Source organism: Salvelinus alpinus, chromosome 8 (genome assembly GCF_045679555.1).
Source record: "Salvelinus alpinus chromosome 8, SLU_Salpinus.1, whole genome shotgun sequence".
Taxonomy (NCBI): domain Eukaryota; kingdom Metazoa; phylum Chordata; class Actinopteri; order Salmoniformes; family Salmonidae; genus Salvelinus; species Salvelinus alpinus.
Window position 1 is genome coordinate 70,800,994 of NC_092093.1, and position 22,810 is coordinate 70,823,803.

The following is a 22,810-nucleotide window of genomic DNA, read 5'->3' on the forward strand; positions in this document are numbered from 1 at the left end:
TACAAGTTAAGGCAGACACATTAGGGACAGAACTGCACGTGTCCTTATCCAATTCCGAGGTGCATATTGAAGATATTGGATGACCTGTCCACATTTACTTTTCATCAGCCAACAAGATAAGTAGGCCTAAAGGACAGCAAAAGCACTAGCCTATGTCAATCTACCCTCCTGTTAGGTTCTAATTACCATAATAAGAACTCAACGGACACTATGAAAGCTTAAACTAAGTTTATTAATCGCAGAGGATCGAACAGCTGTACCGACAAAGACATGGTTCCACCAGTGGTGGTATACATACCCCACTTTGGATGGAGTCTCCTCCTTCTCGCTAAACATTGTATCTGTATTGCTAGGCAGGAAACTAAGTGATATGGGCAATAAACTGTTCCTTCCCCCTTAACGTGACCTGACCTGGACACCCTTCATTGCCAACTCATGGTTCTCTCCCCTTATCAATGCCGGCCACGTGATCGTTTTCCCTACACTCAGTACATTCCAAGCTTAATTGCACCTTAATATACCTTCCTCCTACAGATAACCATTAACTTCTGGTGTAGACCCTAGACTATGGCACCCCTCATGTCTCTAGCATAACTAATGATTAATAATATTCAAAATTTAGAAATCCAAACCCATCACCCCCATAGTACAAAAGTCGACCTATTCTATTCTGTGCAATAAATAAATATTCCAAACATAGTCTGGGACAGTTGAGGGATGTGATAGATCCCAAATTAATACAACCACTAACATCCCAAAAATATTTTTATGCAATGTGGCTGACGCAACAGATCAGCACTTTTAGCTTAAAATGTTGATAAACATTTAGGCTATTTCTTCACATTATATGTGCAGCAATGCGCACATGGTAGTAGGCTATAAGCGCAAATGTTCCATTAGCGGAAAACACCATTATCAAAAGTGACCACAAATGCAGTTATGAATGTAATGTTTTTATAGTAAAGGTGCATTTTTATGGTGAGAATTATCTTCCCCAAACTTGAAATTCACACGCTGCTTATATATGCCAGTTAGGCTCTACACCTTGTAAAGCGGATTAATGTGCTTAATTTTAAGAAGTTATTTGGCAACTTTAGTTGTGATACAAACCTTATTAAAACATACAGGCCTATAGGCTAGGCTACATGGGGTGTGCGACTATGATTCGAACATAGGGGGCATCATTCACAAGTGATCATTTAGAATTTACAAGTGATAGGCTAATATTGTCACTCATCGGACTATTCTTGATTTAATCTTGTCTTTACATATACTAAATAATATGTGTGTGACATTTGTTTTGATTTAGAATGGACCATTATCATGCACCTGTATCGAAACGGCAGCAGGAAAAAATACATGTTATCTATGCACTTAAATAGCGAAAGGAGGACGCTTTTCCCCGTGGTTTATTTTCAATTTAAGCAATGTGCTTAATATTAAGAAAGTTGAGAAATAAATATAGTAGGCCTAGCTTATAGAAAGCTGATGGGATCCTCCTCTTTTTAATAGCTGTTTTCTCCCACAATTGCATAGCCTATAGAAATGTTGCGTAACATGAATTGATGGGCTCTCATGAAGTGTTTGATTAGCTTTTCGAATATATTTGCATTGATGTCAGAGTGATTAGAGAGACAATAGAATGCTGAGTACCAGGCAGTTAGCAAGTTTGGTAGGCTACTAATGACCATCAGCAGCATCAGAGCTTGGAGAAGCCTAATTACCGTGACTAAACAGTCACGTGGAATTTGACTGCCCTCATGAATCGTGACCGCCGGTGTGGCGGTAATATGGTCACCGCAACAGCTCTAGGCATAGGGAAATGTACCTAAAAAAAACTAGGCAGAGATCATATAGTACAAACTTACAGTACCCCCTAAACAGTAGCCTTAGTAGGCTCTGCCAAAGTGCTGGTTGACTTTGACTGTGCTGATGTAGACAACCAGATTAATAAGGAAGAACTGTCTCTGTTCCTCCAGCAGCACCACGTCCATCTGTACCTACACACAATCATATGAAATAATATAATACATAAATTATTCTAATTATTATTCACTTTGGTAGAGAAACAAAAGTCAATAACTGATAATTGAATAAAGCTAAAAACACACCTTTCCCTCTGCATCCTGGTACTTGATCAGGAAGTGCTGGCCCTGGTAGTCATAGTCATAGGAGAAAGGCTCCTCATTGGCCAGCACCATGGAGACAGGCGTGCTGACACACCAGAAGGGTATCTGGGACTCATCCAGCAGAGTCAGGCTCATCATGCAGCAGTTCTACACACAGAGGAGAGAAGAGAGAAAAACACAGACAAATGCTGCTTTAGCTAAAAATAAGTGATGATGGTTTATGCCATCTGTTATTTCATTGCTATGTCAACGTTAGGTAGGCCTTATGACAGGTGGTTGCTGTAAACTAAACAAGTGAGTCAGTGTTCCTTTCCTGTACCTTCACAGTCCCCTCCAGAGCATCAGACCTCCAGGGCAGGCTGACCCTGGCAGAGAGAGGGGTCTGCCGAGACTGGTTACTCCTGATGATGGCATTCAGCTGGATGAAACCTTCATTGATCTGACCTGGATAACCACAAGGACCACATCAAGACATCGTTAAGCCACATTATCTCTGCCTGTAGGAACTAATGTGCCGAGATGCCCCCTAAACATTTTCCCTGGGATGAGATGGGAATCATGGGATGGAAACCGGGAGAGGAGTTAGCTAGTGTTAGACGCATGTCGATGTTTGAGGCATTAATGCCCAACAGCCTAAGGTCAAGTAGCTGTGTAGAGCAACTACAAGGCAGAGGAATGAAGACTTGACTCAGTAACTCGAGCGAGGGCACACAGTACTGTAGGAAGTTTCAGTACAGACTTGATATTAAACAGTGTCACTAAGCTAAAAACAACCCAACTCTATCATTCTCCTCGGGAACCCAGGCTTCTCACCTTCTGTTTGAACGCTTGGGGAAGTTCTCCTCAGTAAGAAGCTACAAAGGGTAGAGTACGGTGTCTAGATGGAAAATGAACGCCAGCGCTTCCGTTCAAATGCAAAATACAACACTTAAGCTCGCCAGACTTCCAATAGACAAGTCAATGAGACGAGATTTGGAAGAACGGCCACGCGAGACCATGATAACCCTAACCTGTGGACAGTGGTTAATTAACCTTTCCGGCAGAAGAGCTGAGGGAAGTGGCCAGACATGATCTCCGTCACAGTGTTGTGGAGGGTAATGTGTAGCGTGTAACCATGGAGACCGTAGTTTGGGTCCACGTCGTCAAAAAGAGGCCTGTTCTCTGGAATGGTGTATGGGCTGGGAGAAAAAGTGATAGAGAGATGAGAGACAGAGACACAGACCGAGAATTAATGTAAAACAGAGGCCTATAGGACCATTCCCACCTGTCACCAGGAGAGGGAGTTAGCACGCCATCTGCAAGTCTACAGCTCTGTCACATCAACCCACAGAACCAACTAGAGGCAGTGTGCAGTCGGCACAAATCATCTTAGACATTTCTTATTTTATTCGGATCCCCATTAGCTGTTGAAGCAGCAGCTATTCTCCCTGGGTTCCACACAAAACATGACAAAATACAGACCACTAATAAAAAAGAACAGCAACAGAAATATAAAACAACATTTCAAATAATAATAATAATAATAATGGGAGTGTGTGTGTCTCTTCACAGTCCGCATTGTTCCTTGAGTTGTTATTTTATATGTTTTATTTCCAATGTATTTTATTTCTTGCCTTGAGTTACTTTGCTCTATACAGTATCGTGGGTTTCCCAGCCTCTGTTCTGACTTGGGGACTGTGAAGAGACCCCTGATTGCATGTCTTGTGGAGTATGTATGGGTTTTTGAGCTGTGTGTTAACTGACTGAACAGACAATTCGGTACATTCCTCACGTCAATACTTCTTACAAAGCAGTGATGCAGTCAATCTCGCCTCCACTCTGTGCCAGGAGAGACTGTCATGCATGTTATTGACATTGGCCCTAAGCGTACATTTGAGGGCCAGAAGAAGTGACTGATTGTGTGCCATTAGTTTACCATTGTCAACAGCTGAACTCAAATTGGTTTATAGATGTTAAATACTGAAATTAACTATTTTCTTGACTCTCAAGAGTTTGAGAGTAGAGTGCCTAGAGTACACTTGGCAATGGGAACTGCCATAATGTAAACAATAACACAAGCATTATATAGAAACTAACAGACTAATGTACTTAACAAATAAGCAGCAAAAATAATATATGAATAATGTATAACTCCGGGTTAAATAGTGGAACAAAGAATCTGACCCTTAGTCATGTTAAGGGACATTGGTCTTCAAAGACACTTTGAAACAGCCAGCGGGCCATCTGTGGGTAATAAAGCTATGGAAAAAGGTGAATACAGAGAGTTGCGGCTGGCCTGGACCCGGGTGGGGGCGGGGGAAGCCAGGTGCTGCATACCAAACAGATGAGCCCAGGAGACTCCTTTCCAACAGCCTGTGGTAGTGGAAGGTGGCCATCACAAAGGCTATGGACGACTGGCCCTGTGGTGAGAAACGGGGAATAGACGTCATCATTATTCAATCATTAAGATCAAATTAATCCCCTCCTAATTATCATCCTCTTCCTGATCATCATCATAATTATTATCATCAGGGAATAGAGAAACACCATCATTACTCAATATCTTCCTTCCCCTCCGAATTATCCTCATCATCATTGGGGAATAGACCAATACCATCATTATCACCCTCATTATCGTTCTCCTCTTCCATCATTATCAGCAACAGATCAACTCATCATCAGCACATACTGTGAATGTTGGCCTACCCTCCAGATGCCGATGACGATGCCTGGCGACAGCAGCACCAACTTGACCAGTCTGTCTCCACCAATCACCTGGCTGCTCTTAGAGATGGTGTCAATATCCAACTGAGCCATCAGAGACCTCCAGCCTGGCCTGAAGGGTGGAGGTGACAGAGGGGGGAGGGGAGAGGGCAAGAGCTCTTTTCACTCAAAGGACCAAAACCTCCTAAATATGATTTGATATTGGATGGCTATAAGGATGGGTGGTAGGAGATGGGGGGAACAAGAAAGAAATGGTGAGGAGGGAAAGAAAGCAAACTCACTTGATGGCGCTGGGACATTTGAGGGGAACTCTCTTGACACCGTGAAGCTGTACGGTAGAGAGTTGGTGGAAGGCGGGCCATGAACCGTTGGTCCAGCACAATGTCACTGACGAGTCACTGTAGTAGGTGTGGCTCTGCTCAAAAGTCCCCTCACAGACCGACCTGTCACACACTGTGATCTCCCAGGCCACACGCTGCTCTCTGAAACAGAGGACAAGAGAGGAGAACAATTTAATGAAGTGATACTGACATGGTTTTCATACACTTTAGTAGTTTTCAATAGGGTATGTAGCCAAATCAAAGTTTATTGGTCACGTGCACATCGTGCAGTGAAATGCTTACTTGCTAACCCTTCTCCTCAACAATGCAGTACAATATCAATCAAGAATCAAATAGAGAAGTCCAAACATAACAAATAATAAAAAATTAGAAGGAAAAAATCAATAAAAAGTTATGAGAAATACAGTATGTACATAATAGAATATACAAAGCATGATTCAGTGTCAAGTCATTAAATCTCGAGTCCGAGTCCCTAGCATTCCAGTCCAAGTCCGAGTCCTTTATGCTCGAGTCATCAGTCCCGTGTTAGTAGTCAAAGCTACATTTTGTAACGTAGAAAGTTGGATAAATGACTGTTTTGAACAGCTAATTCAGTAGCCATCTGACATTTGCTGTTGTAGCCATAATGTTGAAAAATGCAAGGGAGAGAGACTTTCTGACAACAAAGTCACTACTGGTTGAGTCTGAGTCCAAGCCATCACTGGTCGAGTCTGAGTCGAATCACGAGTCATGAAAATCGTGACATGGATCCGAGTCAAGTCCGAATCTTGGACTCGAGTACTACAACAATGATATGATTTCTAAAATGTGTCAAATTATGATGACTGTTTCTGTATACATTGTTCTGACTATGTCAGCATTACTTAATGGAAAACATATCTATCTTTCTGTAAACTGTTTGTGACTGAGCCCATACAATGTAAGCCAGATAAATTCCCATTCTACCCTCATTGTTCAATAAAGCATTTGAAGGAAGAAATCAACCAATGTGTTTTTGGCTATTGAAATCACAGCATTGACAATGACCCACTAAAACCGAAATGACTTGCAGATAGCTGAAATTAAATCGCATGTATTAGGATACATTTCTGACCCAGTTCTTTCGACAAACACAGCCCAGGGATACCCCCACATGATGATGCATCCTGTGTCTGCTGGCAGCAGCCCCATCATCCAACATAAATTAAATAACAGAATAAAACGAAGAACCCGAACAGCCAGGAAGCCCTGGGGAGCCCTGGGAGAATTCCATTGACTCTGTGTTGTTTTGTTCGTCTGACTGTTGTCATATGAAATTATCATTACCTGGGTAAATCGCAACCTCCTGCATGGCAAGAAACCACAGGTCTCCAGAGGTAGTAGTCTGGGCAGGTGGGGATGTAGGGAGGGGTGGGGGTTCAAGTAATTTATTTAAACAGAAACACAATTATTTCTCCATATGCCGCAGCCACTGCCATGGAACTCAGAGACTGAGTGCCAGCGTTGCTTCTAATCAAAGGTTTAAAAAAAAACAGAGCTTAAAACAGCAGAGGAAATGCTAAGTGAGCTTTCACCCCTGTGTGTTTTTAATCGGTATTCCCCATAGCACGGATCGCAATTCAGACAGAAACTCCCTCCCTGCGCTTTAATAAGAGAGGTCATTAACAGAGGACAAAAACAAACGGAAGCGGATTGATCAAAGATTGTTCTGAAAACGTTTCTGTAGTTAGAAACAGATAAGATTAGCATTCCTACAACATTTTGTTGAAATATAATTTGATATCTGAGAAATTAAGCTAATTGATTGCACCCAAATTGAAACAGCACCATCTAGCGGTCAAAATCTGGTAATATCAGGATGTAGGATGTGACAACTTCAATGACACATTTCTCTGAATAGAGGACTAAATAAACTGAGAATACATTACATAGGATGAAGAAACAATACGCAGAACCGCAACTCCATACTACACGTTATAGAGAACTGATACTGTATAGTTATTGTTGGGGTGGGATTGGTGTGGGGCGGGTCCCTGGGTGGCTTTTGACTATGTCTTTGGATTCTTCATGTCTTACTCATTGTTAGAAAAAATGTTTGGTCCAAATCTGATGTTAGGTACTATATATTTATTGATTATGGCCAATCTGGATGCAATCATTTATCGTAATTTCTCAGATCAAATTATATTTCAACTAAATAATGTTGCAGGAACAATTTCAGAACAATCTGAGATGGTGGGAGTCGAAATCCTCTTTCTTGTGCTTTTTGAGGTGGAACGACCAAGGCGTTTTATATTTTGGAGGCTCATATCATCTTCATTAGGGGTGTGCCGACATGGCCATAGTTATATTCGTAATTGGATCCGTAAATTGACAGTTGATAGTCAGATTGGATATGCCTAAATAGATGGTCAAAATACCGAAATAAATGTTGTCAAAATACCTATCTCCCTGCATGTTTATAGACCGAAAAACTGCAGATTAGGAGCAGCAGAGGGATGTCTATGTCCTAAACTTGCAGTGGGCAGACAAGCTTGCTGTCACTTAGTCAGCCTGTGCAGTTCACATTTTTTCCCTACCCGCTTGTTAGATATTATGCACATTGATAGCTTGGCAGGCTAGCAAACGTCCTCGCCATTTGATTTATCATAGCAGCAGGCTAACACGAGGCAGCAGCAATCTAAATGATCAGACCGAAACAAGTGAGAAGTGATCGGATTCAGGTGAAGTTATGAAGAGAAGTGAGTGAACTGAGAAATACACCTTCGCTCTATCCAATCAAAGCAGCAGGATCAATGTACAGCCCGCCCTTCTCTTTACAAACAACTCAACTGCCTAGTTTGTCTATTTAGTCCACGTAGCACCTCGCACTTGATTGAAAGACGCATGCTGGCACCCAAAAATACCTTTACTCGTTTGTCTGACTATTTGGCACAACCCTAATCCCCCATGCTTTAACATGAACCCCGAATAACAGGGAAGCGCTTCAAAATACACCGTTTTTAATTTGGCAGAGAGAATATGAGATTACCTTGACAGCGCTGAATGAAGCCTGGAAATCCCACGGTGTTATAGCTTTGTAAATACTAGGGATGCGCGATATAAAATCTGTGAACATATTGGAATCGGCCGATATTAGCTAAAAATGTCAACATCAGTATCGGCCCGATGTCTAGTTTAAAGCAGATGCGCAAAACCGATGTCAAAGCTGACGTGCATACCTATATACACGTAGGTACATTACGAAATAACTGCATGTAAAATTTTGCGCTACACATGCAACACAGCATTCCTAACCTAGCCCACAATGTCTGCAGTGTGGATCGAGCAGTCATCAAGTCGAGCAGTTATTTGATAGAGTAAAACAAATTCAGCGAGCCACCTCATTGCCCTTGACAATCAGACGTTCTCTGTCGTGGGAGATGTTGGCTTTCGCCGACTGGTCGAGCACCGGTACACATGTTGCCCTATGTTGTCAAATAACACAGTTCTATTATAGAATGTTGTGTGTCATGAATTTGCACGTGCAAGCCAAGCGCCACCACTACTGTCAGTAGCACTGTCAAAGCCGTACAAAAAAAGTCTGCAAACAAGCAAACACTGGCCACGAACAATGTGTTTACAATACCGCATTGGTAATAAAGCATTATTTGTTCGACTGCAACTTCTGGGGTAGCTAGCTTTAGCTTGGTACCTAGCTAGCACCAATACAACCAGCTTGAAAACAATGACCAGTAGAAACTGCAGTCATTTCAGTATTCTTAGCCATGATTTAGGAATCCTTGTAAGTATTAGCTAGGTAGCCACTTGTTGTTCACCTATTGAAATTGAACTTCAGTTCATGAAAATAAATAGCTAGCCAGCTACTTAACCCTGTTGCCCAAAGCTAATGTTATAAGCAGCCAGCTAGCTTCATCTGGCTAGTGATGCTCGACAAGACCGGGTTATGTGTTGTGAAGCTAGCCAAGATAAGGAGTAGGCACAATAGCGGAATTTGCGGTTTGCCTTCAAAATAAAAGTACCTCTGTGAAAGAGATGCAGAAGGTTACATTTGGTGGAATCATGCTATAATGTGACTAGATAATGTTAAACAAGGTTGGAATGTGAAGCAATGAAATGGGGTAACAGTCTACTCAATACCCACAATATTGTTTTCCAACGTCTTCCTCAGAGTTAACAGACTCCAAAACATCCACGCAGTATTGCTCTTCCTCGGGAATAGTGTTCAATACACATAGGTTGACAATAAATGCGGCTAAATTCACAGTTGTTTCAGATTCCCGCAATAAGAGCTACGAGGCTAATGTTCTCTGGGTGTCACGGAGTAGACTGATACCCCATGTCATTGATCCACAATCCATAGGTGAAATAGTGAAATAAGTATGCCCCCAATGCAATTCTAAAGTATAATACATCCAGTGTGATTTCAACTGATTTTTGTCAAATTAACTAAATGTATTTTGTTGATTTTATATAACATTCCAACCTCGTTAGCATGATCTATTCAATTATGGCATAATTCGACTATTTGTATTCATTTGGGTCACTGTCAATAACACACTTTTATTTTGAAGGCTAACCGCAAAGTCCATTATTGTGGCTAATCCTTATTGTGGCCAGCTTCACATAGATGGGTCTGACCACCATTAATAAAATAAGAACTGTCTTATAAATTAGGGTTATTTTAGATGAAGACACCTAGCTATATAATTAGCTAGCTAACTATAGCTACTGAAACAGATTGTTGTTTTGCTATGTTTTGGGGGAAGAACATTCTTTGCATCCATGAGCTAGCTAGCTTTTCTTTTTTAAATGACCAGCACTGTAGGTGCGCGAATCAACTTTACCAGCATCATAGCATACATATCGATGAATCGTTGTGACATATGAAATACGAGTGATAATGTAATAACTACGTAAAACATTTATGAACGCGTTAAAATATTATGTGAAGTGCAGTCATATTCAGGTCTTGATTGGTCAACAAGCTTATTTAAATAGCAGACCCAAACGGCATTCCATAGTATGAGAAACGACTGAACAAATGAACAACGAAACAGCACAGCAAGTAAGTGAAAGAAATAGGTTTTGATTATGTTTTACTGGTAATGTGGACATACGTAAATACCAACAAAATAACTTTTTGGTCAGTGTGGTGTTTTCAGTGCCATAATGTCCTTGAGGAGCAGATTCAAGTTAAGAACAAATTCTTATTTACAATGACGGCCTACACAGGCCAAACCCAGACGACGCTGGACCAATTGTGCATCGCCCTATTCACGGCCGGATGTGATACAGCCTGGATTCGAACCAGGGACTGTAGTGACGCCTCTTGCACTGTATGCAGTGCCTTTGACCGCTGCGTCCATGTTTGTGTTTTAACTATTTAACTGTACTAGAATGCTTAAAAGGCCGCTAAAATGTTGTTGTTTTTTGGCAAGGAAAATATTGGATATCTGTATTGGCCAAAAATGTCATATCGGTCGGTGCAGGCATAGAAAATAGTAGCCAAATAACTGGTTGATGTGTAATAAGTTCTTAAAGGCCCAGTGCAGTCAAAACTGTGATTTTTCTTTGTGTTTTATACATATTTCCATACTTTGAGGTTGAATAATCCTGTGAAGTTGTGAAAATTATGATAATGCCCCTATTTTGTAAGAGCTGTTTAAAAAGACTGCCTGAAATTGCAGCCTGTTTTGGAGGGATGGAGTTTTGGCATTCCTGGTGATGCAGTAAATTAGTTAATACCAATAACAAAGACAATTCCAAACCGCTCTGCCAATAACAGCTAGTTTTCAATTTTCCCCTCCTCACTCAAAACACTCCCAGACAGTCCTAGCAAAATGTTTGCTTGAGAAATCACTCTTTGCTAAGCCTAAGCAAAGCCTAAGCAAATGTTTTTTTAAAGCAATCACAGTAAGGTACCGTTAAACTTCCCTTAAAGCCTTGGCGTTTATTTGCTTAAATCACTCTACACAAGAGGCGATTAATAGAGACAGGCTTCTATTTTCTTAAATCACACAGCTTTTGCTCATTTGCATAGTTAAAGCTGCAATATGTAACTTTTTGGGTGACCTGACCAAATTCACATAGATCTATAACACATTTCTCATTGAAAGAAAGTATTTTGTTTGCTTCTATGTTTAAGTTTAGTTTTACTTTCGATTTTGTACACCAGCTTCAAACAGCTGAAAATACAACATATTTGGTTATGGAAAATATATTTCAGTGGTTTAGATGGTACAATGATTCTACACTATACTTCCTTGTTTTGTCACAAACAGAAATTAGGCAAACTATTAGATTTTTTTGCAACCAGGAAATAGCGGTGCGATTTCTGCATAGTGCATCTTTAATTGTTTAATTCCAGCATTCACTTCCACCATTTTAATACATTTCTTAATTTCCTGCACTAATGTGTTATCATTTACACACTGTAACCACATTTACAACCACAGTTACATATCGTAGAAAAACAAATCCAGAAAGATGTGATTGAAATGCAGACAGATAATTTGATAACTTGACATGGTGGGATCTTTTTGTGTCTGTACAATTAATAATGTCACCAAATGAAGGTGGAAAAACCTTTATGCGCAAATATTGATATAACAGCCATCATATTGAAGTAAACTTGGAGTCACGCGACGATATGGTGTGTGGTCTTCCCATTACAACTCAGGAAACCATGCAGTATATTAGGCTACAGATTAAATAAGTGATGAACTTCACAGGGTGGTGAAAGTGCAAGGTGATGAGCTTGATGCTCCTTTCCAATAAATATTGAGGGTCTTATTCTGGTGACATGATGATCGATGCTTGACTACCGTTTGACAAATACAAATATTCTCCCTCTTATCCATAATAATAATAATCTCATCATGTAGACTGTATCTGCGAGCTGTTGGCTAGAGCGCACGTAAGACTAGAGTAGGCCTCATTTGCGACAAACCTATCGGTAGAGATGAAAATGCGATGGAAACACATTGAACTTTAGAATTTTATTCAGTCCATGAAAATGAAAAAGTACATTGTGGGTGCACTAGGACATCACACACTGATTTTTACCCACAACCTGAAACACACCACTGGTGGAAAAATGCGCATATTTTCTTTATGTGGATTTTAGGATATTCGCATGAAAATCTGTCACCAATTGGATGGAAACCTAGCTTGTGTGACATTTATTTTGTCTTAATATTCCTCTATTTCGGGAAAACTTTTCCTTGACAGGATAATTATTTTCCTCTTTCACTGTGCATTTCGCTACACCCGCAATAACATCTGCTAAACATGTGTATGTGACAACAAAAAATATTTACTTTCGCCACTAGAGGGCAATCAGCTGATGTCTGGGGGTGTGTACCACAATCTATGGTCTGTACTCCCGAAGTAGACTCTTTTTGTGCTTGATAGTTAGCTAGGAGTTCTCAGCTGTTAGCAGCCAATGGCTGGAAACTACAAGTGTAATGGCTGGTACAATGCAATGGCACTTACAAATGTAGATCCTTCAAAACACCCCCAAACAGGGAAACAGATCCCAATCAAAGGTGTTATCACATGCTCCACTAAGGCAGTTATTTATCTTATAAAAATTATGTGGGCGAGCGCAAATTATAAGTACGAATCATTAGGTGCAAAACTTGATTTACCCAGTTGCGGCCCACTTTTTGGAAGCAAACCACTGATTTCGTCCCTACGTTATATCGGCATCGAACATGTCACCCTCCCTAGGAGGGGGTGACCTCGACAATTTATTGTTAAACGAGAGGCTGTCTGGATCTTTAATTTAAAGACCCTTGCTCCCTTCGGTCTCAACGTAGACTTTGATCTGAAGCCATTCATTGTAAAAGTTTGTAGGCCTATGTAGCCAAATTGTATCTATGATCGTATGCTATCCATTCATGTTTTTTGTATGTTATTTTTATATCTGAGAATTAACCAATGATATCAGGCCACACCTGGCCATGATTACAGACACGCGTCCTTTGACACTATATAAACTAGTGTCCCGCAGTGTTTGTCATTATACCCTGATGAAGACGTTGGATATTAGGTTAGTGTGCGGCTCTCCTTTTCTTTTTCAAGCAGCCAAATGGTTAGCAGCTTCATACTGGCGATAAAAATGGATGATTGCCTTAATTAGTCATTACTGAATTATTTAATGTAACAAATAAAAACATTAAACCTTGTAAACAATTCATGGTAATTCAATGGTAACCTCGTAAACAATTAATTTAGACCCAGGCGTGTATTTGCTAAAGCGTGCTGTTGGCCAGCTATTAAAAGGGACAGGTGGCTATTTGAGACTGCGATTAAAACAAGTTTTACAGTACTTCAATCGTTAGCCAGAAATTATTTGATATTGAGATAAAAACGGCTGCATTGGACCTTTAACAAAGGTATTGCATAGCCCAAACATGACATATTGTAACAAGGCATTCTGGCCCGTGAGTTTCAAATAGTATGTTCTGACAATACTTGTATTGGAGTCTGTTTGTTTCTGTACCTACAGTGTAGCCTCAGCTACAGAGCCAGTACAGAATCTAACCTGAGGACTCTCTCTGTGTGGCTGGGAAGGCCTGTGAAGGGATTGATGGTTCTCAGCTCCTTCAACCACTTGGTGTGGTTGTAGCCAGCTACGGTCCTAAAGTACAGCCTTCTCCAGTAGCCCTCTGGTCTCTCCTGAACTTTCATCACACTCAGCTTCTCCACAACCTGAATGGAGGAGCAGACACATGATAATACATTTGGTTCATAATGCTATATTAGTACATACAAGCATACAGTATTCACTTACATACTAAATCATGAACCATTCACATACTCAATACATTGAAGAAAATAAAAAACTGCTGTATTATGTATATACACTGTGTGTACAAAACATTAGGAACACCTGCTCTTTCCATGACATAGACTGATCAGGTGAATCAAATCAAATTTTATTGGTCACATACTAGGGTTGCACATTTTGGGGAATATTCTGAGGTGGAAACTTTCCGTGGGAATTAACAGGAATATATGGGAATTAATGGGAATATACGCAAATTAATATTAATACCATTTAAATGTAGATGGTTTTTGCATTGGATATATTTACCATATCAGAAACATAAACCTTTTACCTTATCATAAGTAGCAAATGATTAAATCCGTCCAAATGTAAAAAAAAAAAAAAAATGTAGTTACGAATTGAACTTTAATTAAATGAGTTGACTCTTCACATGGGAGGATTTCACTGAACAACAAAATAAAAGGCAATATTGAATGATCCCCAATGATCCATCGCATCTCCCAAAAACATTTTCAACATACATCTGTAAAATGATAATCTAGAAACTAAGAGTTGGTTGTCTTCCTCTCAGGCTTCCATGTCTTGTCCCTGAACTTCCTCAATGTCCACCTCTTGAACATCAGACTCTGAGGCCTCGTCTTCACTGTCACTTTCCAATCTTGTTGAGGATGGCTCGTTGTCAGGCTCAAAAAAACTCAAATTTGCCCGGACGGCCACCAATTTTTCAACCCTAGTATTGGTCAGCTTGTTGCGTGTTCCCAAACAAGGACCAGTTGCAGTCTGAGGCAGCTGATGCTGGTGGGATTTGGAGGATGATGATGGAGGCAACAGAGGAATAAGTCTTAGATCCACAAAGTCCCTTTCACCAGGTGGCTGATGAGATATGTTGGCACAACTGCCATATTGCATCTCCATCCCAAAGCCCTTGCTTGGAAGTGTACTTCGCCAGACTGTCAAGAACCTTGCCCTCATCCAGGCCAAGGTGGCGAGACACGGTAGTGATGACACCATAGGCCTTGTTGATCTCTGCACCTGACAGGATGCTCTTGCCAGCATACTTGGGGTCCAATGTACGCTGCGGCGTATATGGGCTTCAGGCAGAAGTCTTCACGCTTTTTGATGCATTTCAGAACTGCAGTTTCCTCTGCTTGGAGCACTAGTGAAGTGGTCAGGGCACTTGATGGGGCTGTCCATATCGGCAGACTGATATGGCCATTTCTTTGAGAGACTCCTTCCCCTTCAGGAGACTCAAACATGATGACAACACCACCCCAACAGGTGTTGCTGGGTAGCTTCAATGTGGTGCTCTTATTCTTCTCACTTTGCTTGGTGAGGTAGATTGCTGCTATAACTTGACCCTTCACATACCTAAGCATTTCCTTGGCTCTTTTGTAGAGTGTATCCATTGTTTTCAGTGCCATAATGTCCTTGAGGAGCAGATTCAATGCATGAGTAGCACAGCCAATGGGTGTGATGTGAGGGTAGGACTCCTCCACTTTAGACCAAGCAGCCTTCATGTTCGTAGCATTGTCTGTCACCAGTGCAAATACCTTCTGTGGTCCAAGGTCATTGATGACTGCCTTCAGCTCATCTGCAATGTAGAGGCCGGTGTGTCTGTTGTCCCTTGTATCTGCTCTTGTAGAATACTGGTTGAGGGGTGGAGATGATGATTATTCTTTACCCACGAACATTCGACCACCCGTCAGAGATGATTGCAACAGTCTGCTTTCTCTATGATTTGCTTGACCTTCACTTGAACTCTGCATCCAGCAAATGAGTAGATAAAGCATGACTGGTTGGAGGGGTGTATGCTGGGCGAAGAGAATTCAGAAATCTCTTCCAATACACATTGCCTGTGAGCATCAGAGGTGAACCAGTTGCATACACAGCTCGAGCAAGACATTCATCAGTATTTCTCTATGTTCCTCCATTGAGTCAAAAGAACATCTGAGGACCATGAGCTATTGGTATCAATAAGGTGTCTGAGTCATCATTTTCCCCTCGAATAGAAGTAGAGGGACTTTTGTCAGAAGTTGATTGTGAGCGCAGGGCAAACATTATGCACTTGGCCAGATGATTCTGCATCTTTGTTGCATTCTTCACATATGATTTGGCACAGTATTTACAAATGTGCACAGCTTTTCCTTCTACATTAGCTGCAGTGAATAGTGCCCTTAGCATTTTCCTGTAAAGATTAGAAAAACATAAAATAATACAATTCCATGTACAGATAAATAGTTAAGCAGTTAGACTAAACAACTCCTTTGTAAGATACATGTTTTAAATTGAAACATGTATGAAAACAGATGAATTAAGACTCCTAAGTTAGCATGCTCAAGCAAGCTAAAAACCCACATGTTAGCAAAAACTAACTAGCAGAAATTGTTAACAAGTTATAAATGATTTAAAACACACTTTGCTGTCGGCTACTATTTACTAGTTCACAAAAAATCATGTATGTCATATAAAATATATTCACCCGACCCAGTATTGTAATCAAAACTTAGCAAAAAGCATGTAGTCCAATGGCTCAGACAGTGTAGTAGTGTGGACTCAATAACATCTCATTAGTGTGCAAGATCTTGAGAATCAGCTGTACATGTGATGGAAGAATGCACTGTGCATGCAGAGTTTAACCAAAATATGCCACAAGACCTAGAATTGCCTTATGTGTATCCCACAAAAAAGGTTCACTGTTATATGCTAACTAATATCAACAATTCCACAACAAAACCTAATCAAACAAATTCCACAACAAAACCTAATACACACAATCTAGTAAAGGAATGTGATAAGAATATATGGATGAGCAGTGAGAGGCTAAGATTCTTTTAATTTTTACATTTATTTAACCAGGTAGGGAAGTTGAGAACAAGTTCTCATTTACAACTGCGACCTGGCCAAGATAAAGCAAAGCAGTTCGACACATATAACAACACAGAGTTACACATGGAGTAAAACTAACATACAGTCAATAATACAGTAGAAAAATAAGTCTATATACAATGTGAGCACGAGGTGAGATAAGGGAGGTAACGGCAATAAACAGGCCATGGTGGCGAAGTAAATACAATATAGCAATTAAAACAATGGAATGGTAGATTTGACAGTAGATGAGTGTGCAAAGTATAAATAGTGGGGTGCAAAGGAGCAAAATAAATCAATCAATCAATAAATACAGTACGGGAAGAAGTAGTTGTTTGGGCTATTTAAATATGGGCTATGTACAGGTGCAGTGATCTGTGAACTGCTGTGACAGCTGGTGCTTAAAGCTAGTGAGGGAGATAAGTGTTTTCAGTTTGAGATTTTGTAGTTCGTTCCAGTCATTGGCAGCAGAGAACTGGAAGGAGAGGCGGCCAAAGGAGGAATTGGCTTTGGGGGTGACAAGTGAGATATACCTGCTGGAACGCGTGCTACGGGTGGGTGCAGCTATGGTGACCAGCGAGCAGAGATAAGGCGGGGCTTTACCTAGCAGGGTCTTGTAGATGACCTGGAGCCAGTGGGTTTGGCGACGAGTATGAAGCGAGGGCCAACCAACGAGAGCGTACAGGATGCAGTGGTGGGTAGTATATGGGGCTTTGGTGACAAAACGGATGGCACTGTGATAGACTGCATCCAATTTGTTGAGTAGGGTATTGGAGGCTATTTTGTAAATGACATCGCCAAAGTCGAGGATCGGTAAGATGGTCAGTTTTACGAAGGTATGTTTGGCAGCATGAGTGAAGGATGCTTTGTTGCGAAATAGGAAGCCAATTCTAGATTTAATTTTGGATTGGAGATGTTTTATGTGAGTCTGGAAGGAGAGTTTACAGTCTAACCAGACACCTAGGTATTTGTAGTTGTCCACATATTCTAAGTCAGAACCGTTCAGAGTAGTGATGCTGGATGGGCGGGCAGGTGCAGGCAGCGATCGGTTGAAGAGCATGCATTTAGTTTAACTTGTATTTAAGAGCAGTTTGAGGCCACGGAAGGAGAGTTGTATGGCATTGACGCTCGTCTGGAGGGTTGATAACACAGTGTCCAAAGAAGGGCCAGAAGTATACAGAATGGTGTCGTCTGTGTAGAGGTGGATCAGAGATTCACCAGCAGCAAGAGCGACATCATTGATGTATACAGAGAAGAGAGTCGGCCCAAGAATTGAAACCTGTGGTACCCCCATAGAGACTGCCAGAGGCCCGGACAACAGGACTTCAGATTTGACACACTGAACTCTGTCGGAGAAGTAGTTGGTGAACCAGGCGAGGCAATCATTTGAGAAACCAAGGCTGTCGAGTCTGCCGATGAGGATGTGGTGATTGACAGAGTCGAAAGCCTTGGCCAAGTCAATGAATACGGCTGCACAGTATTGTTTCTTATCGATGGCGGTTAAGATATCGTTTAGAACCTTGAGCGTGGCTGAGGTGCACCCATGACCAGCTCTGAAACCAGATTGCATAGCGGAGAAGGTACGGTGGGATTCGGTGGGGTCGGTGATCTGTTTGTTAACTTGGCTTTCGAAGACCTTAAAAAGGCAGGGTAGGATAGATATAGGTCTGTAGCAGTTTGGATCAAGAGTGTCTCCCCCTTTGAAGAGGGGGATGACCGCAGCTGCTTTCCAATCTTTGGGAATCTCAGACGACACGAAAGAGAGGTTGAACATGCTAGTAATAGGGGTTGCAACAATTTCGGCAGATAATTTTAGAAAGAAAGGGTCCAGATTTTGCAGCTCTTTCAGAACATCAGCTGACTGGATTTGGGAGAAGGAGAAATGGGGAAGACTTGGGCGAGTTGCTGTGGGGGGTGCAGTGCTGTTGACCGGGGTAGGGGTGGCCAGGTGAAACGCATGGCCAGTCATAGAATGGCCAGTCATAGAAAATGCTTATTGAAATTCTCAATTATAGTGGATTTATCGTTTTCTATCCTCAGTGCAGTGGACAGCTGGGAGGAGGTGCTCTTATTCTCCATGGACTTTACAATGTCCCAGAAATTTTTGGAGTTTGTGTTGCAGGAAGCAAATTTCTTCTTGAAAAAGCTAGCCTTGGCTTTTGTAACTGCCTGTGTATATTGGTTTCTAACTTCCCTAAAAAGTTGCATTTCACGGGAGCTGTTCGATGCTCATGCAGAACGCCACAGGATGTTTTTGAGTTGGTTAAGGGCAGTCAGGTCTGGAGAGAACCAAGGGCTATATCTGTTCCTGGTTCTAAATTTATTGAATGGGGCATGCTTATTTAAGATGGTGAGGAAGGCATTTAAAAAAATTAACCAGGCATCCTCTACTGACGGGATGAAGTCGATATCCTTCCAGGATACCCGGGCCAGGTCTATTAGAAAGGCCTGCTCGCTGAAGTGTTTCAGGGAGCGTTTTGATAGTGATGAGTGGAGGTCGTTTGACCGCTGACCCATTACGGATGCAGGCAAATGAGGCAGTGATCGCTGAGATCTTGGTTGAAAACAGCAGAGGTGTATTTAGAGTAGAGGTCGACCGATTATGATTTTTCAACGCCGATACCAATACCAATTATTGGAGGACCAAAAAAGGCCGATACCGATTAATCGGCCGATTAATTTTTATTACTGAATGAACACTTATTTTAACTTAATATAATACATCAATAAAATCAATTTAGCCACAAATAAATAATGAAACATGTTCAATTTGGTTTAAATAATGCAAAAACAAAGTGTTGGAGAAGAAAGTAAAAGTTCAATATGTGCCATGTAAGAAAGCTAACGTTTAAGTTCCTTGCTCAGAACATGAGAACATATGAAAGCTGGTGGTTCCTTTTAACATGAGTCTTCAATATTCCCAGGTAAGAAGTTTTAGGTTGTAGTTATTATAGAAATTATAGGACTATTTCTCTCTATACGATTTGTATTTCATATACCTTTGACTATTGGATGTTCTTATAGGCACTTTAGTATTGCCAGTGTAACAGTACAGCTTCCATCCCTCTCCTCTCCGCTACCTGGGCTCGAACCAGGAACACATCGACAACAGCCACCCTCGAAGCAGCGTTACCCATGCAGAGCAAGGGGAACAACTACTCCAAGTCTCAGAGCGAGTGACGTTTGAAACGCTATTAGCGCGCACCCCGCTAACTAGCTAGCCATTTCACATCGGTTACACCAGCCTAATCTCGGGAGTTGATAGGCTTGAAGTCATAAACAGCGCAATGCTTGAAACGCACGAAAGTGCTGTTTGAATGAATGCTTACGAGCCTGCTGGTGCCTACCATCGCTCAGTCAGACTGCTCTATCAAATCATAGATTTAATTATAACATAATAACACACAGAAATACGAGCCTTAGGTCATTAATATGGTCGAATCCGGAAACTATCATCTCGAAAACAAAATGTTTATTCTTTCAGTGAAATACAGAACCGTTACGTATTTTATCTAATGGGTGGCATCCATAAGTCTAAATATTCCTGTTACATTGCACAATCTTCAATGTTATGTCATAATTACATAAAATTCGGGCAAATTAGTTCGCAATGAGCCAGACGGCCCAAACTGTTGCATATACCCTGACTCTGCATGCAATGGACGCAAGAGAAGTGACACAATTTCACCTGGTTAATATTGCCTGCTAACCTGGATTTCTTTTAGCTAAATATGCAGGTTTAAAAATATATACTTCTGTGTATTGATTTTAAGAAAGGCATTGATGTTTATGGTTAGGTACACGTTGAAGCAACGACAGTCCTTTTTCGCGAATGCGCACTGCATCGATTATATGCAACGCAGGACACGCTAGATAAACTAGTAATATCATCAACCATGTGTAGTTATAACTAGTGATTATGATTGATTGATTGTTTTTTATAAGATACGTTTAATGCTAGCTAGCAACTTATCTTGGCTTCTTACTGCATTCGTAACAGGCGGGCTCTTCGTGAGGCAGGTGGTTAGAGCGTTGCACTAGTTAACCGTAAGGTTGCAAGATTGAATCCCTGAGCTGACAAGGTAAAAATCTGTCGTTCTGCCCCTGAACAAGGCAGTTAACCCACCGTTCCTAGGCCGTCATTGAAAATAAGAATGTGTTCTTAACTGACTTGTCTAGTTAAATAAAGGTGTAAAAATAAAAAATGTAAATCGGCAAAATCGTCATCCAAAATTACCGATCCGATCCGGCCCTAATTAATCGGCCATTCCGATTAATCGGTCGACCTCTAATTTAGAGGGCAAGTTGGTTAGGATGATATCTATGAGGGTGCCCGTGTTTACGACTTTGGGGTTGTACCTGGTAGGTTCATTGATAATTTGTAAGAGATTGAGGGCATCAAGCTTAGATTGTAGGATGGCCGGGGTGTTAATAAGCATGTCACAATTTAGGTCACCTAGCAGCACGAGCTCTGAAGATAGATGGGGGGCAATCAGTTCACATATGGTATCCAGAGCACAGCTGGGGACAGAGGGTGGTCTATAGCAGGCGGCAACGGTGAGAGACTTGTTTTTAGAGAGGTGGATTTTTAAAAGTAGAAATTCAAATTGTTTGGGTACAGACCTGGATAGTAGGACAGAACCTGCAGGCGATCTCTGCAGTAGATTGCAACACCGCCCCCTTTGGCCGTTCTATCTTGTCTGAAAATGTTGTAGTTAGGGATGGAGATTTCAGAGTTATTGGTGGTCTTCCTAAGCCAGGATTCAGACACGGCTAAGACATTCGGGTTGGCAGAGTGTGCTAAAGCAGTGAATAAAACAAACTTAGGGAGGAGGCTTCTAATGTTAACATGCATGAAACCAAGGCTTTTACAGTTACAGAAGTCATCAAAAGAGAGCGCCTGGGAATAGGAGTGGAGCTAAGCACTGCAGGGCCTGGATTCACCTCTACATCGCCAGAGGAACAGAGGAGTAGAATAAGGGTACGGCTAAAAGCCATGAGAATTGGACGTCTAGGACATCCGGAACAAAGAGTAAAAGGAGCAGGTTTCTGGGGGCGATAAAATAGATGCAAGGTATAGTGTACAGACAAAGGTATGGTAGGATGTGAATACAGTGGAGGTAAACCTAGGCATTGAGTGATGATGAAAGCGATATTGTCTCTAGAAACATCATTGAAACCAGGTGATGTCCTCGCATGTGTGGGTGGTGGAACTGAAGGGTTGGATAAGGTATAATGAGCAGGGCTAGAGGCTCTACAGTGAAATAAGCCAATAAACACTAACCAGAACAGCAATGGACAAGGCATATTGACATTAAGGAGAGGCATGCTTAGCCGAGTGATCATAAGGGTCCAGTGAGCAGTGAGATTGGTTGGGGTCACGGCGATTCAGACAGCTAGCCGAGCCATGGGTAGCAAGCTAGCAGAAGATGGAGGTCTGTTTTTAGCCAACCTGTGCGTTTCCATCGGTAGATTAGTGGGTTCCGTGTGGTAGAGGGGACCAATCCAATTGTCAAAATAGTTATAGTTATAGTGGCCCAAGAAGATTGTTCGATAGACCTGTTCAGATAGCAGCCAATATGCTCAAGACAGCTAACGATTAGCGGGCCGCAGTTAGCAGATGGGCGTTCAGGTTACGTCGCGATGGAGGGGCCAGTTGAATAACTCCCTCGGGCAGATCACGACTGGAATACCGACGTTAAGGCCCGGTGGGGCTCCGCATCGGCAGTAAAACGGGTCCGGATAGGTGATTGTAGCCCAGGAGTGGCTGATGGAACTCTTCAGCTGGCTAGCTCCGGGATAATTGGTGTTTGCTCCAGAATCGACGTTAGCCAATAGTCACTCGGATAGCGGCTAGTTAGCTGCGAGATCCAGATGTAAATGTCCAGAGCTTGCGGTAGAAATCCGGGGATATGGAGAGAAAATAGGTCCGGTATGCTCTGGTCTGAGTCGCGTTGTACAAAACTGGCGAAAGCTTTCCGAGCTAAAGGATAGCT

The 22,810-nt window shown here is 41.6% G+C and overlaps 1 protein-coding gene across 1 annotated transcript in view; it reads right to left on the reverse strand.

Annotated features, from left to right (window-relative positions):
* Positions 1-213: 213 nt before the first annotated feature.
* fbxo15 (F-box protein 15) overlaps positions 214-22,810 on the reverse strand; it is a 34,318-nt gene continuing 11,721 nt past the window's right edge. Inside the window, exons 5-12 of the mRNA XM_071414914.1 lie at positions 13,704-13,870; positions 5,114-5,314; positions 4,815-4,944; positions 4,446-4,528; positions 3,162-3,307; positions 2,449-2,573; positions 2,112-2,276; positions 214-2,000 (exon numbers count right to left, since the gene is read on the reverse strand). Of these exons, the coding sequence (XP_071271015.1) occupies positions 1,890-2,000; positions 2,112-2,276; positions 2,449-2,573; positions 3,162-3,307; positions 4,446-4,528; positions 4,815-4,944; positions 5,114-5,314; positions 13,704-13,870 (1,128 nt within the window). The 3' untranslated portion in view covers positions 214-1,889. The remainder of the gene's footprint in view (positions 2,001-2,111; positions 2,277-2,448; positions 2,574-3,161; positions 3,308-4,445; positions 4,529-4,814; positions 4,945-5,113; positions 5,315-13,703; positions 13,871-22,810) is intronic.